General features: G+C 39.8%; 1 protein-coding gene and 1 long non-coding RNA gene across 10 annotated transcripts in view; one reads left to right on the forward strand and one right to left on the reverse strand.

Annotated features, from left to right (window-relative positions):
* The window catches only part of FRMD3 (FERM domain containing 3), a 228,458-nt gene extending 217,794 nt beyond the window's left edge, over positions 1-10,664 (forward strand). For all 7 annotated transcript variants that reach the window (XM_027827911.3, XM_043546493.1, XM_007065535.4 and 4 more), the window contains one exon: positions 8,964-10,664. In XM_027827911.3, coding sequence (XP_027683712.1) covers positions 8,964-9,562 — 599 coding nt within the window. In that variant the 3' untranslated portion in view covers positions 9,563-10,664. The remainder of the gene's footprint in view (positions 1-8,963) is intronic.
* Positions 1-17,250, reverse strand: part of LOC114020785 — a 30,035-nt gene that overhangs the window by 3,094 nt on the left and 9,691 nt on the right. The window lies entirely within an intron of this gene.

Consider the following 17,250-nt stretch of genomic DNA (forward strand, 5'->3'; position numbering starts at 1 on the left):
TTTATTCAATGTATTAATTAATGGGGTGCAGTTGAAAAATAATGGGCTTGATATTGATGTACATCAGGACTAATTCCATGGAAGCAAAAAATTTTAACCGTAAAATAGATGTAGTCAGACTCAAGTCCAGTTTTATATAATATCTCTTTTTGTGATACTGATTGTTTACTTATTGCACTTCAGTCAGCCAGAGCTATGTACATTGACTGGTCAGTTTAACTTTCTTTTCAGTCAGTTTAATTTTTTGGTTTCCATGCACTTAGAACAATGTGTTTTTTGTCTAATTTTCTTTTAAACTACATCCCTATTAATATTAAGATTTTAAACCCCTTCTCTCTTTGACCAAAACCTAAATTTCCAAGAGAATTCACTGCATCACCCCATGCCTTGGTGCTGCTGTAGTGGGTACAAAAGGGTTACAAAGGTATCGTAAGACTCCCCCAGTGCAGCAGGGCTTTTGGGGTGTGCCCCCACCTCCACCTTTCCCAACAGGATGCCCCAGCATTGGGGGCATTCCAGGGCGGATGGCAGGGGGAGAGAATGGCCTGGGGGGTGGTACACTCCAGAAATTCAGCATCCCTGCAGTGGCCCAAACGCAGTCTCTGAGTACATGCAAATCACCTCTCCTGCTGGACCTACAGCCAGTGCAGTGATTAATCTGGACGTTGGGACATAAATTAGTTTCTGATAATGTGGATTGAAAACAATGCTACTTGTATGGCTTTCATCCTTATTGGTAAACTTATACAAAATCCCTATACCAATTAAAATAGAAAAGTGGGAACAGGGGTGGATGTGGCCTCCTGATGCAATGGCTGCATTATATTAAACTGCCAAGGGGGCACTGACCACCTGCAGCAGCACCCTGTGCCCCAGCACTGCAAACCTAATCTTGGCCTGGTGCAGAGTGGAGGTTCGGGGGGGGGGGCTAGCGAATGAGCCAGCCCTGCACAGTGGCTCCGGTCCTGCAGCCCTGTGCCTAGTTCTTCACTTGGGCATTGCAACCTAGTGCACAGGATCACAGCATAACTCATGTTTGGCCGGGCTGCCTTTCTGTCATGACAGGAGGCAGCTGGGCCAAATATAAATGGGTGGTGTTGCAGCCTAATGCATGGGGTCACAACACCACTCAGGTTTGGACTGGCTGGGCCAAAACTGAGTGGTGCTGTGACCCCGTGTACCAGGTTGCAACATCCGGAGTGACGAGCTGGGCCCAGCCCTGCAGGGCAGGAGCTGCTGCTGTGGGACCTCCACTCCACACAAGGCCAGGAGAAATGTATGTTTGCCTGGTTTTGCACCCTTGCTGTCAAGATTTCTGTGGATGCAAGTGAACCCATGTGAAAATGGCCTTGGATAGGGAACCTATTCATATTCAGGCTACAGCATTGCAACCTCACAAACATCTTGAGAGAAATCTCCCAAAATACTTGGATTGACTTAAAAATCATGTTTAAAAAAGACAAACTTGATGCTTTTGGGTGTGTGTTCTGGTTTTTGAACACTTTGGAGGAAAGTGTCTTGTTTTGAGTGAGTGTGTTTCAGGAATTTCATCCTAAAATGTTCAAAAAAGCCACACAGAAATTGGGGACCTTCCTCCCTTTTACTTCTGATAGATGGTGTCCCACATGTCCCTTCCCCAGGCACTGATCTTTGCTGCCACCTCTGTGCCCTGCTCTTTGCAGCCTCCTGTCTTGCTCTTTCTACTTCTGCAGGGCACAGCTCCTGTCCAGCTTTTAATGCTGGAGACAGCCCGCTGCTCCAGTCATCCCAATGCCCTGGATGCTGGCCCTGCCAAGTGCACACTCTATCCTATGCTATGTACCTCCTCCCAGGACACTGCCCCTGGCTTTCCTGAACAGCTCTTTCTTCCCCTCTCCCCGGCCTATGCCCAATTCTGGGACACGGCAGCTAGGCAGGAGCTGAATTCCTAGAGGCTGGAGGGAGGGGAGAAACATACTCCTGGGATCCCTTTTCTATGGCTTGCTCTGCTTTGCTTCCCTCACCCCACTTAATGCTGGACAGACGGGAAGGATGAGTGAGAACGGCCTCTGCTGACCCAAACACAACTCCTGCTTCTTTGGTTCCCTCCTGGGCACAGGCAGCAGCACCCTCAGTGGAGCAAAAGGGTGTCTCTGCAGGACACAGAAAGCAGAGCCCTGGGCCTCTGTCCAAAGCCTGCAGCAACCTCCGGTGGCTGCAGTGAGAACTGCAGCATCAGTTATAGTCAGGCAGAAATCCCTGCCTGCCTGCACTTCTGGTCAGAGGCTAGTTTTATTATTGCTGTGAAAGTTGGCAACTGCAATGGTATTTTAGTTAGCTTTACAGTACAACTAAAACAAATTGGAATTACCAGCAGGAAAGCAGGCAGCTGGCTAATTATGCAAGGTAGATATGAAAGCTTGAGCTCTTCTTCAGAGTGAAATTCATTTCACTTGCATAAAGCCAGAGTGCACATAAACCTCAAGTACAAAATTAATGCAGGCTTGAGATGAAGTCCACTCACTTTCAACCCTGAGACCACAACACAGGGGCAGTGGTGGAGTTCCCATGCGGCTGCTATGCTACTCCAACCAATTGTAAAGGAAGTTTGAGATAAGGGATCCCAGTAATGGCCCAACTCACCCATACTGCCATGCTTCACTATGGTCTAAGCAAGCCAGACAACTCCTCCGCCACACAGGATTGTGAAGGCCCCCACACCATGATAATTGTATTCACTATCTCAACACAGTATTGCTCTGAGGCTTAAGTGCTATGGTGGGCTTGCATAGGTGAATTTCATTCTTACTGAAAACAACATGCAAATGCCCTGTATTTCTATGTTAGTCAATATTTGAGTGGATATTATTACTTGTAGCTGATAACTCCTCTGCACTAATAATGTATGCACAAGGAAGTATCTCCCTTCCTATCTAAAAACTTGAAGGATGAAGAAAGGAGATGGGGAGAAGAACCTGCCTTATCTCAGGTTTAATTGTTTTACTTTGTGTCATTTTGAAATTTCTGCGTGATTTAGTTTTACTTTTGAGCGTATTGTCAGAACTAACAGCCTTCATGTAATTTTTTTTACTACAGACAAAAACCACCCACCCACCCACCAATTTTTCCCCCCCAGTTGGTATGTAAAGCTGTACAATATATCCAGTCACCTAAAGCAGAAGTTTCACTAAGATGCACTACATTTTTCTAGGTCACTATAAAGAATCTATATTAGCTGGAAATATAATGGAGCTGGGGCTCCTCTAGACCCTACTTAATCTTCAGCTGATGGTCTTGGGCCATTAATAATAGCTGGTGAAAGTTATGCCAGGGGACCAGCTTGGTCCTGGTGCACAGTGTACTCCTGCTGTAGTGTTTGCTTGCCTCTTATGCAACTGTTCATGTTTTAATCTGCAGTTGTGGAAATGAGGTTTAGAGCCATCCCAACTTGTTTTGGAGTATAGAGTACATAGCTGAAGGGAGGAACTGGGTCCTGACTGGTTCAGTAAGATTTTATTCTGTGAAACTGGTACAATTGCCCCAAACTGTTGCAAATCTTTGGTATAGAGATACAATATAGAAGATAAAAGAGATGCCATTCTAAAGTGATCTGATGCAAATAATATGTATGAAAGGATCTTTATCTATGGACTGTAAGTGCCTATAAAGTACACAAAGCATGAATGAAAGAAGCAGTGCTTTCAGAATGTAATTTAATATTCAACCCAGAGATTCTTTTTTTAGTCCAAATACTCACAGTAAAAAAAAAAAAAAAACCCACCTTAACTAGTATTGAAAAAACAGTAGACTGTAAACCTCCCAGAAAACTTTATTAAATAATGTATCCTCCCTGACTGAATAGGGTTGAACAGAAAATAGGGTTCAGACACGAGTAAGTGCAAAAAATCCCAGGTGTGACAGACTAAATTAAATAAAATTGTCTCCAAGATTATTTTCGGGTTTTTCATCTCTCTTTCACCAGGATCTCAAAGTCTTAGGGATTTTCTTTTAACATGGGCTCATCATTTTAGTTAACCTTCAATCAAATGCTCTTGAAATATATCCAAACACTAACAAAGGGGCCAACTTCTAAGATGATGTAAACTCTGCTGGAAAATTTGTTGTGGCATAATGTCATAATGTTTGCATTGCTGTATCTTGACAGCGTGTTCTCATATAATTTTATAAAATCTCAACATTTTGAATCATGTTCTGCCATAATGGCATGGCACTTATGATATGATGCCATGTCATGACATGACTCTATCAAACTGTAATGAACCCCAAAATATATACTACTCTACTTTACTAGGACTGGAAATTTAACTTGAAATAAGTGGACAATGCAAGTTTCCAGAATCCTTGATTCCACAAATGTTCTTGTAAGTGCTGAGTGTGAAGAAAAGAAGAGAAGAGATTGTTTTAGTTTTTTATTTTTCAGATCGACCTGGCAGTTAGAAACACTGGCCTGTATTCTTCATTGCCAGACACCACCTGCAGTAATTTACACTTGTCCCAAGCAGGTGTATAACACTACTGTTCTGTTTATTTGAGCATGAGCTTTTGTGAGCTACAGCTCACTTCATCGGATGCATAGCATATCGTGGAAACTGCAGAAGACATTATATACACACAGAGACCATGAAACAAAACTTCCTCCCACCTCACTCCCCCGCTGGCAACAGCTTATCTAAAGTGATCCTCAAGTAGAGCCATTTCCAGCACAAATCCAGGTTTTCTCACCCTTTCCCCCCCCCCCCCCACACACATACAAATTCACTCTCCTGCTGGCAACAGCCCATCCCCCTTTGAAACCCCTCTTTATAATGCGCATGATAATCAAGGTGGGTCACCTCCAGCACTAATCCAGGTTTTCTCACCCCCACACACCCACCCCCCCCTTTTCCAAAAACCACACACACAAACTCATTCTCCTGCTGGCAACAGCTCATCTTACAATGTGCACAGCAATAATCCAAGTTTAACCAGAGCGTCTTGGGGGGGGGGGGGTTTGCAGGAAAAAAAACAAGGGGAGACAGGCTACCTTGCATAATGACATAATGCATGATAGGCTTTTACACCACTATAAAGGACACCATGATATGCAAGGTAGTGGAAAAAATAGCCCACTTTTGACTTGCAAACTAAGGGCACTTGATACAGAGAATGAATGTAGAACACTGACATGTTTACAAGATCACTTTTCTAGCCATAATCCCACATTTACAGGGGATAACTGCTGAAGCTTATATTTATGGTGAGAACTCAACATAGGACATTTACTCATGACATGCAGCATTGGATTATGCTGTAGCTGTTTTATTCAGAATTCCTGTTTGACGTTCAGAAAAATCTTCTGCCCACTGCCAACATGCGAATGCCCTATTTTTCTTTTGCTGAAGTTGAGGATAATATATAATATCTTAAGTACCATATTAGTGAATGACTGTGGATAACGTAAATTGATAGCCCTAATTGGTTTGGCTTTTTCATGAGTGGTCCCCTTGATAGCCTGTCTCCTAAATAATTAGCTCAAATTAAATAATAGCGCTGTGTAATTGGGACCTGCCATTCCATTCTTATGTCTTAACGCTTCACGCTACCTCTCAGAAAATCATGAGCTGAAGGAATTTACTCCGCTGCCTTCTTCCTGCATGTTACCAGCAAGCCAAATGAAGTTTGCTAGATGTCTGAGATGAGAACAATGTTAATCATACTAATATGATCTTCCTTGTATGTGTTCTCTATGCATATTATGCACACTGGAATTCACCATGGGGAGGGGGAGATGGCTCAGAGGCACAAATGAGGGTGACCTTGCTTTGGAGCAGTTGCAGTTGTCCCCTGTGTTATAAGAATTATGTTAAGAAGGTATTAGTGTTATCATACCAGTGTAAGGACATCTGTGCTGAGATGGTCAAAAATCAATTACACGGCTCATGACCTAGGATTGACTGAATCTGGGAACTTTACTACACGAAGCCTGGTGTGAAGCCATCAGCCATGGCCACTCTGGCTGGTGCAACAGTCCTTGATAGACTGTGCATGTTGGGTGGTGTCTTAATGATCATAGACAAATGGAATGATAGTGGTCTTCTTTAGCTAGCTAGTCAACTAGAGAAAACATAATGTATATGGAAACACCAGCAGTCTCCATAACCTGGTTTAGTAATGCTTTACAGTGTAACTACAAGAAAAATGTGTACTGACCTCCCGCCTCCTCAAAAAAAGTGAGAAGGCCCCTGATTTCTGAGTCAAATCATTTTTAATATAATTGGTCATTTGAGCAATAATGCAGCTACATTTTAAAACTGAAGTAGTGAACACCTATTCAGAATGATCTCATCTGCACAACTGGCTGTACTGTGGCTGTCTTTTTAACTAAGATTATTGTTTTTCAGTCCCTGCCCTGTTTTATATGGTTACAAAGCAGTCACACGTCTCTGTGGCAGAACCCAGAGTTTCACATCTTTCCTATACAAGGTTAAGCAAGGGCTCATGTGTATTCATTTTACATTTGGTTTTATATCTGTTGTCCTATGACGGAGCTCTACTTTGATCGCCACTTTTGTTAACACTGAAAGACTTTGCAGGTCTAGTACATGTGGCACTGGAGAAACAGCTTTCATTTTATTTCTCATTATCCAGTAATTAATGGCCATGCATCTTATTATTTTATACCTCACTTTTGTCATGTAGCATCTGGCTGTGATCCTCCATGGCATTACTCTCATTTTATATTAAAACTGTAATGGTGGCTTACGGCCTTTGTTTCTATTGGTACCTAGGCTTTTGCTTTAAGCAAAGTACTGGGAGTCAGCTGATCTGGATTCTAATTACAGCTCTGACATGAGCTTCTGGGGTTACTTTGGGCAAGTCACTTAATCTCTTTGTGTTTGGTTTTGTCCTCCGAAGATGGATGCACCTGTGTACCTTCCAGGGTTGTTGCAAGGCTTTATTAATCATTTGTAAAGCTCTAAGGCCTGGATGCACAAAAGGAGTTAAGTGTCTAAGTCCCTGTTTCAGTTTCAGGACCACTGCAAAGCACAAAACCCCCACTGAACCCTGTAGGTGCCTAAATTCTGGCCTCAGGGCATGTGCACTGTCACCTCACTCTAGGCATCTGGACACGTATTTCCCACCTAAGCCTCAGAGCGATTCACAAACCAGGGAAAGATAGACGTTCAGCTGTCTAAGTTGCATGGGGGAATCAATGTTTCTTTCACCCATTGACAATATAAGTATTTATGAGTAGGATGGAGATGGTGATTTTGAAATGCTCAGGAAGGTTAGAGAGACTACAGAAACAGAAAACCCAGTAATGGGGGGATTTCAGGTACCCCCATATTGATTGGGTACATGACACTTCAGGATGGGATGCAGAAATAAAATTTATAGCCACCATAAATGACTGCTTCTTGGAGCAGCTAGTCCTGGAACCCAAAAAGGGAGAGGTAATTCTTGATCTAGTCCTAAGTGGACCACAGGATATTGTACAACAGGAGAATGTACCTGAACTGCTCGGTATTAGCAACATAATGTAGTTAAATTTAACATCACTGGGGTGTGGGGGAACCAAACAAACCCAAAACAGTAGCATTTAACTTCAAACAGGAACTACACAAAAATTAGGAAGCTAGTTAAACAGAAATTAAAAGGAACACTCATAAGAGTGAAGTGCCTGCAAACTGTTTGGAAACTATTTAAGACGACCATAATACAGGCTCAAACTAAATGTGTACTCAAAATTAAAATTTAAAAAAAAATAGAGGACCACAAAAATAAAAAAGCCACCATGGCTAAACCGAGTAAAAGGGGCAATCAGAGGCCAAAAGACATCCTTTAAAAATTGTAAGTCTGATCCTCGTAAGGAAAATAGAAAGGAGCATAAACTCTGGTAAGCCAAGTGTAAAAGTATAATTAGGCAGGCCAAAAAAGAATACGAATATCAACTAGCAAAAGACACAAAAACTAACAGCAAAAAATGTTTTAAGTACATCTGAAGCAGGAATCCTTGTCAGTGCCAACTAAAGAGAATATAGTATCATACTGGAGGAAACCTAGTGGGTTAGGAGCAGAGAAGAAAGTGAAGGGAGAGACTTCAGGGCATTGGGGAGATGGAAAACTCGAGAACAAAAGGAAGGAAGAAAAAGGCACAGAGTGGTGAGAATAAGGAAGATTTAGTGTGAGGGAGGAGGGCTGGAAAAGAGAGAAGCATCAAGGAGAGGGAAATGAGACCAATAACAAGGAGGGAGTGTAGGCGAGTGAGGGACGACAAAGGAAGGAGACAGACATGGGAGAGAGAGATTCCTATCAGGACCCAGGGTATCCATTCACTTCTATCCATATCTCCTACTGTGTAGTCCCTCTTCTCCTTTCACATGGTCTCCTCTTGACAAGAATTTATAATAACCTGTCTTGATGTCATGATACCTGTGGTTGAATGGTAGGGATTAAATTTCCCAACCTCTAGGTGTTATCCTATCACTTTCCTGTCTCTCTCATTTCAAATGAAGGGTGAAGCTACATTTTCCTAGCTGCATCCTAGTAACACCTGTTTGTATAGTAAAAACAGGAGCTGGATGATTGGAAGTCTGCCTTCTAGTAGAAAAGTATCTCTTTCGCTTGTCATATGCTGCAGTTAACCACAAATATTAATGGCCTTAATTGTATGCTAAGATTAAAAGGTAATCAGGTCTCAAGTTTCAGAGGATTGAGTTCCTGTAAAAGACACTCCTCCTCTTCTGCAGAATAGGTGGAATTTAAAAAGGGAATGTCATGTTTAATCTAAGCCAGCCACAACTATACAGTACTAAAACTTTACCGATTTCAGTAATCAAGTTATAAGCAAGTGATTGTGGAATCCTCCTGCCACCGTGTTCTGAAAGAACATTTCGTTTGTACAATCTCTTATACAAGATCCCACTGAAAGGATGAATTTGTCCGACATCAGAAATTGAGTCCTTTTTATCTCCCTTCTTTAGGTATCCAGCTACCTAAGGAAGATGAAATCTCCATACCTGTGGTATCTAATTCCCCTGCTAAGGATGCTGGGGAGAGTGTAGATCTCACCATTGAAGAGGAAGAGAAGATCAAAGAGGAACCGCTAACCATCTCAGAACTGGTGTACAACCCAAGTGCCAGCTTGCTGCCCACCCCAGTTGATGATGATGAGATTGACATGCTCTTTGACACCCCATCAAGAGCAGAGAATGAGAAAGAAGATACAGATTCATTTGAGGAACTGGAAGCGGATGAAAATGCATTTCTGGTTGCTGAGGAAGAGGAGCTGAAAGAAGCCCGTAGAGCACTTAGGTGCAGTTATGACTTTGTAATGGGCAACATACAGGTAAATGCCTTCGTGAAGAGTTTCTCGAGGCTTCTTTTTGTAGGTCTTGGACTGTTGTTGTTTGTGTTTCCACTCCTCCTTGTCCTCTTGGAGTCGGACCTTGATATCTCCTTTCTTCATGAAATCCGTCAGACGCCAGAGTTTCAGCAATTTCACATTGAATATTACTGTCCTCTTAGGCAGTGGATAGCTTGTAAAATAAACTTCATCCGTGACATGCTGGGAAACTCTTAAATGTTAAAGAAATATGATACAACTAAGGGCTATATTCAAAATTTTAGCTAGCATTAGCTTCTCATAATGCCCATGGGGCCATCAGCAGGTAGCTATCTTCATTTTCAATCCATTACAGACTGTTCAAGATCTAACATTTGCTTTTCATAAACAGTTGCTTTAGTTATAGGCTTATCTGGTGGCCTTTAAATAACCAAGAAGAGGTCTTATTTTTATTTCAGTGTTGACTTCCTGATCATCTGTTGTATCAGACAAGACTGGATAGTACTAGAGTTCATTATCTGTAACATTACAAGCCATGACATTCTGAATCTCAATGATAGTAAAATCGAGAGGGAAATGTTTTTGAATATACTCCTTAGTGGTGTAACAATCTTTTCTAACCAATGCCTATACAAGCAATGTTTATTATTCTGGGTTTTTGTTTCTTGGTTTGTTTTTTGTTTTTGTTTTTTTAAATATTTTTATGTGTTTAAAATATTTTGGTAAATTTTTAGCAAAAGATGACTTCTGAAGTTATTTAAGTGTACAGATTGGTAAAATTAATGCACAAAGGCATGTAGGGGATTTTTTAATGTTTTACCAATGGTTTGTTTTTAAAATATTTTGGATGGACAATGCGTTTATTATAACTCTATAAAAGATGGCCTGCAGTTTGTAGAACATACAGAAAGTTTATTCAAGTGCGGGGGGACTGGTGAGGGGAGATGAAATGACACAAAATCCTCAAGTTTTTAATGGCACAGTTCTAAAGCTAAAGGTGGTGAATATCATTGAGACAATGATAATCCACCTTCATCTGTGTCTTGTCATCTTACACTTCAATCAGTGGTAAATTTTTACAAGACAGTGTAAGTAAGTTTTGCCAGAAGGTGATGGATCTTTGGACTAAATGTAGATTATTGTACATAACATGGAAAGATGAAGAGATAGTAAGTATCAGAAATGTCTAGCTATATTGGTAGATAAGTAACCTACTTTTTTAAATGGCTAGAGAATAAACAGTATATAATACTTTAAAAATCAAGGTGTTAGATTGTACAGTTGACATGCAGATATTCTACTGAATCACAATAAAAGGTCAAAATATTTTTAAGAGAAATATCTTGGTTCTTTATTCCTTTTGTCACTATTCTGTGAAACGCATCCCGGATAATCATCATTTAATGTGTTTTTACTTCCTGTGCATGCTGATTGTTTTACCATGTATGTGTGGCATTGTACTCGTACTATTTCCCTATTGATAGGACTCCAGTCAATGAGGTTCATTGTTACTTTAATGTGCTAAGGATTTGCTCCCAATATTGTGTAGAGAATATACAAAAAACCTCATAAGCATTTAAAAAGATCAGTAGGATACCCCCAGCCCAATCCAAATGCTGCAGAAAAAAGGAAATTGTATTTTGTACACTGGAACATCATCTTAGAGGATTGTTTTTTAAATCAAAATCATTAGGCATGATCCTTCAGCCATAACACTCCCATTAAAGCCAGTAAAAGTTTTGCCTATGTTCTGGCTGCAACTTCACCTCATAATGTCTGTGTACTTTATAAAGAGATTTTTTTCAATAAGAGAGATATTTGAGTCTCTGTCATATTGTACATACATATTGTAACTGTAATTCATATATTTCAGAATCATTTATGCTTGACAATGGGAATTGCAACTCTGTTTCCTCTAAAGCTTTGCAAATGATCAGTATGAAATTTCCAACAGGGGAATTTTTCCTCCTTTTTCTTTTTTGACACCTCTAAAAGGATAAAACAATCATAGCTCTTAGGAATTGTTCTTCTCCTTTGTGACCATTTGGGTTGTTTCCCCATTTCCCTACGAACAAAGACTACATAGAACCATTTAGTCCCCTCTCTTCTAACTCTCTTTCGTCACTAGCTTGGTCCCAATGACAATCACTATTGATTAGTCGTCTTGTGTGTATTTCATCTTGCGTAACATCCAGCTAAACGATCTGTTCCCCTTAAACAAGAATTATCCAGCCTAATAGAACTTTTGAGAGTGAACTAAAGTAGACATTTGCCCTTAACAGGATATTATTCATACAAATGATTTCCTACACAAAGATGTCAGCTGAGGGATTCTAGGTGGTAATAGTTATGAAAGCTGGCAGTCTGCTAGAATACAGGGGCAGGGTTCCATGCTGGATACTATTAATTAAGTCCTTTTATTATAAAAAGTTAGGCGCTGTGTTCTAAAGTGTAGTTTTGTCTATGTAAATTCATAGAGCTCCAGAATCAGGAGCAGTTGTTTTGTTTGATTTAATTCTATCAGAAAATGGTTAAGTTGCATGAGGAAAAGATTACCTCAGAGAACTGATAGTGCAATAAGGAGATATGTAGATTAAATGCAAGAGAGAGACTGTGTGTGTATATTTTACTGTATGCGTATACAGCCCTGGCCTTTAAAGTTCCTCCCACCATGCAGGAGCTTTTCTGGTCTATAAACTGAATTCCACTGAGAAACATAGAGTTCCTGTAACATACCATTTTACGACATAAGACTTGGGACTTTAAAGGGCTGGAACTTTGTATAATATACACACACTGTGTGTAATACACAAACACACAGTATGGCATATACATATCCGCACACGTAGAAACAAGCTTGTATTTAGTGCTGACTATGACAGAGTTGGATTATGAAGAATTTGTAGGTACAGTATTGTGTATTTGTCTGTGCTTGGATATATGGTAAAATGTTATGTACTTGAAATCTATTTTGTGGTTTGTCTAATATTTATAAATGCTACTCTGGGAAGAATTAAAAATGGGTTTATTTCATTGAAATACAAAAGACCTGGGGGGAAAAATGTACCTGTAACTCAAGCCTTATCTTTGTATAGTGCATTTCACATTTCTCTGTCAATATCCTGATTGTTTTGTATGTTGATATGATGGCAGGAATCCCTAATAAAAATACACTGGGAAAAAAAGCACTCTGCAATGATGGCACTTCTTATGATAAAGGAATGTTTCTTAGTGTTGGATATCAACCTAAATTCATATTAATCCTGTACAAACAAAATGTAGTGTTCACAATGTACTTTTTCGGGACTGTGCTGTCCTATGAAATGGTACAGAATGTGGGACTGTTTGAAATTGATGTTTTCTATCTATGTTTTAGTAACTGTTGTATACAGTATGTCTCAGTCTTTAAAAGAAGATATTTTTGATGTAAAACAATTTTCATATTTAGTTTGGACTTTTTTTGTATTTCTGAACATTCGAAGAGTGTTATAAAGTCACGCAGTTTAAGGCAGGAAGGGAACACCACATCATCTAGTTTGAGCTCCTCTAGGTCACAGGCCACATACAACACCCAGCATCCACACACTAAACCCAACCAGGTTCGGTTGACTTATACCATATTTCTACATATGTATGTTTGTATTCTGTATAGAAAGCCACTACATACCCAGTTATGGAGCTGCTAGTTGCAACTCTGCAGCTAAGGTAGTGTTGAGTTATGCACTTAAGCAGGGACTCAACTTTTTTGTAACATATGAAGAATACAGTGTATCCTCCCCAAAATTATTGCTTTTACTCTGAATGCTGAACAAATTTTCTGGAAGTTAACAAATATATTTTATTAGTTCCAGTTAAAAATGAGTTTGCAGAGAGTCTGAAACAATAATTCTAAGTTGTGAATTGCCCCATTCCTGGTAATAGGAGCTAACTCAAATGCCAATGAGAATGAGGATACAGTACTTTAAATTTCAAAATTGTTTACTACTCATCAAAGCATGAAGGGGATAAAGTATTGTATTATGAAGTTCTGCACGACCATTTCCCAAAATAAGTGTGTGTAAAGGACTAACTGGGGGGCGGAAATAGCACAAACTCTGTATAAACTAAGATGTGTAGACCTTTAAAGACACATGGTAGGATTGGTAAAGCGAGTCTCTGCTTTCAAAAGTACGGGAAACTGCAGTAGGATTTGGAGGATTTCATCAGCTTTGTGTGACTCCAGGAACGTCACTGCCTGTCCTGTTTGCACCAGCGTATTTGGACTTTCTCATGTCAGCTTTCAAGAAATGTCTGAGTGATCTCCCTGTGTCTACTTCAGCCATTGCAGCTGTTAATGGCCCTGTTGACAGCAGAGACAATGGTCCACAGTCTTGTGTTTAGCAATTTTTCATTCCTTAGCTCTACAAAGGCCAGTGACTGGTCCAGTCATTCCTCAGCGGGATTTACCCCTCTCCTGCAGATCCTTATAGGAACGCCATCTTAGTCTTTGAAGCAGTCTCCTTTGTGTTTGATTTTTTTCAAGATAGCTTAATGGCAATCACCTTGGCCAGATAAAGTCAGTGGGATTATTCCATTGTACACCACTGTAAGGGGCCACAATCTGTCCTAAATGCTGCACAGCTCCCTCATGGAGAATTAAGCTGCTCTCTGTCCTTTCAAATGATGCATAGAGACGTAGAATGACCTGAATTTAAAACTATGGTGTAATTTTTAACAATAAAAGTCTTTTTTTTGTAACATACAGTCAGCTTGTCATAATCAATCCTGTCAATACTACTGCATCATAATAAAGGAGAACAAGGGATCTCTGCTTTCACTTGAGGGGAGAGGACAGGGAGAAGGGATGAAAACACTGTCCATAATTTATGGGCTAATTAAAATACTCCAAAATAAAACATGAATAAGACACACTGTACATTTGTGGCATTCTGATCTCTCTCACTTTAGCTTTCATTTTCTATGTAGAGAGAGGTCCTTTATCTATTATCCCTATACAGCAGATAATACAATGCAGAAAGGAAGTAAACAGTGACCTAAGAAAACCTGGGCATTGTGTCCCATTGGATAGAGACTGTGTTCTTGAAGTTCAGTCTTATGGTTTTTTATGTTCTGATTGGTTTAATTAGAGCAATGTTTGAGGTGAGATGAGGTGAATTTCTTATTTTGGAAAATAATTAACATTATTGATTGTGTTCCATGAGGGAGTGTATAATTATACATGACTGGAGGTAACTGTCAATAGAAAGAAACTGAAAAGCCTCTCAGTTACATTGCCATGTGCCCTATTTAGAATCTTTAATTAACAAGAAGAATTAGCTTATGAAATGTATGTTGAAAAAGGGACTTTTTTAATCACTTAAATATTTTTCCTGTTGTTTTTAATACAATGCAACTTCAATAGCCTATGTAAAAAACGTGATAAATGGGAAGAGGTTGATTCATTTTTGGCTCTCTTAATGCAATTTAGCAACTGGAAATAAGGAAAAAAAGTGAGCCCCACAAAGCTATGATTCTCTGCAGCTCACCACCACCAAGTATTCTACGCATCACAGTTTGAGAACCCCCAAATTAATTATCAATGGTTGCTGGAGGCCATGAATTATTTCAGAACAGCTTTTACTACTGTCAGTTTATTTTGGACCTGGCAAAGGTCCTTTCAACAATCCTTTTGTAATTATTAAATACTAAACATTTTGTGCACACCAAAAAATTGAATAAATTCAAATTTATCATGCCAAAGTTATTCAACTTGTAGGTGCTGAGGTAATCATGGTCTTTGCATCTTCCTAGACAATCACACAAAAGGAAAAACAAAGCTGTTTTTCCTTGGTTCTGAAAAAAGCATAAAATCCACCCATATTCAATATTGTAGCAGAGTTCAACAGTTATCATTCGCAAGCAATATTTGTGACAAGGTTTTTTAATCAAAAGTTGTAACTAACTTTTGTTCTTTAAGGCTGGCTAGTAACAGGTTTCAGTGGTAGCCATGTTAGTCTGTATCAGCAGAAAAAACGAGGAGTCCTTGTGGCACCTTGGACACTAACACATTTATTTGGGCATAAGCTTTTGTGGGCTAGAACCCAAATCATCAGATGTATGAAGTAAAAGATAAAGGAGCAGGTGTAAATACATGAAAGGATGTGGGTTGCTTTACCAAGTGCAAACTAGATACCATCAGATTAGGCCTGAATAAAGGCTGGGAGTAGTTGGGTCATGACAAAACCTAAACTTAATTTCCCCAATAGTAATTTCTCCCTACTGTTACTCACACCTTCTTGTCAACTGTCTGTAATAGGCCACTCTCTTACCACTTCAAAAGTTATTTATCCTCCCTCGGTATCCTGCTGTTAACTGATTTATCTCTTTAGACTGACCTAAAACTTGGTAAAGCAACCCACATCCTCTTTCATGTATTTATACCTGCTCCTGTATCTTTTACCTCATACATCTGATGAAGTGGGTTCTAGCCCACGAAAGCTTATGCCCAAATAAATTTGTTAGTCTCTAAGGTGCCACAAGGACTTCTCGTTTTTTTTGCTGGCTAGTAAGTTATTCAGTGACCTATTGGAAATTCATAGATTTTAAGGCCATTATGATAATCTTATCTGATTTCCTGCATAACACAGGCCATATAGTTTCACTAGACATTTCTACAGTGGAAAAAATTATTATTCTCTACTATATAAATGAATATTGAGTCCAATAACTTGTTGATGAAATAGTGAATATGTTCTGTGTTTGTACAGCGCCTAGTGCGGGGGTGGGGGTGGGGAGATTAGGGCTAGGGCTCCTAAGCACTAAAGTAGCAATGACCTCTGCCACTTGAAGTAATGCAGTCATTGGTAGCAGTAGTAGGCTGTTATCCTCTATGTAGACCAAAACATCAGAAAAGAATGAGACCCACATTTTCCTAGTGGCTTTCAAACCCCTCTAATCTTATACCCCTCACTCTCTGCTGTCCTCTTCCCCCTGCAATCTCTTCCTCCTGCCCCAGTTCCTCACCCTCTCTGCATTCAAGTCATGAGGATTCCTCCTCCAGGCTGTCTCAGTGCCAGCAGAGGGGTACATTGAGAGCATAGGAGACACAGTCTTCCTGCTCTCAGTTCTGGTGCCCAGGCCCATAGCAATCTGGAACAGCAATAACGGTAAATCCTGCTCAGCACCTGTAGTCTTGGGATGGAGAAGATTCAATGACTGTGCAGAGGACAAAAACTTAGTCCAGTTGGCACATAGGAGCTTCACAGATTGGAGCATTCTCAGTGCAGATGAAAGCTTTGGAGAACTTAGCCACCCACAAATCTTACCTGAGCATGAGCAATTTGATTTTTCATGGCTCATAACTTGGTCAAATGTGAGTGAATTTTCACAGTGACAGCAAAAGGCACATGCCTGACACCAGACTGATCCCTCTGGCAAATTTCAATTCATTGCTCCAAAGCAAAGGTGTGCTACAGCTTTCAGTTAAACAATTTTAAGAATTTTTTAAACACATAATTTTCCCAAATCCCTTTTTCAGAAATGGCAGAACCATTTTATCTTAAACTTCCCAAAAAATATAGCCTGACAGTCACCCAGGATAAAAAATTCCAGCCCAAACTGCTAAAGATAGACAAAATTCTAAGTAACTGAAAACAGCGTCTTATTATGGAAACCTTAACTATAGGTGACACTAACAGCTCTGTCTATAATAAAAGTTTATAACTATTTTTGATGCCGGTTTCTTTTCCTCTCTTCACCAGGATGGTTTTTAATGGTGGTCACTTTCTTTCATGACTGTCAAATTATGCCTTTTTTTGTTATCTAATAAAGTGTTCTTAAACAATTCCCAATCATCATAATTATGAGCTCATAATTATCTTCATCTTTTGAAATGGTCCTTTTAAAGAGCCATGGATACATATTTTTGTTCAGCTGCATTATTGAAG

This window comes from Chelonia mydas, chromosome 5 (assembly GCF_015237465.2).
Source record: "Chelonia mydas isolate rCheMyd1 chromosome 5, rCheMyd1.pri.v2, whole genome shotgun sequence".
Lineage (NCBI taxonomy): Eukaryota > Metazoa > Chordata > Testudines > Cheloniidae > Chelonia > Chelonia mydas.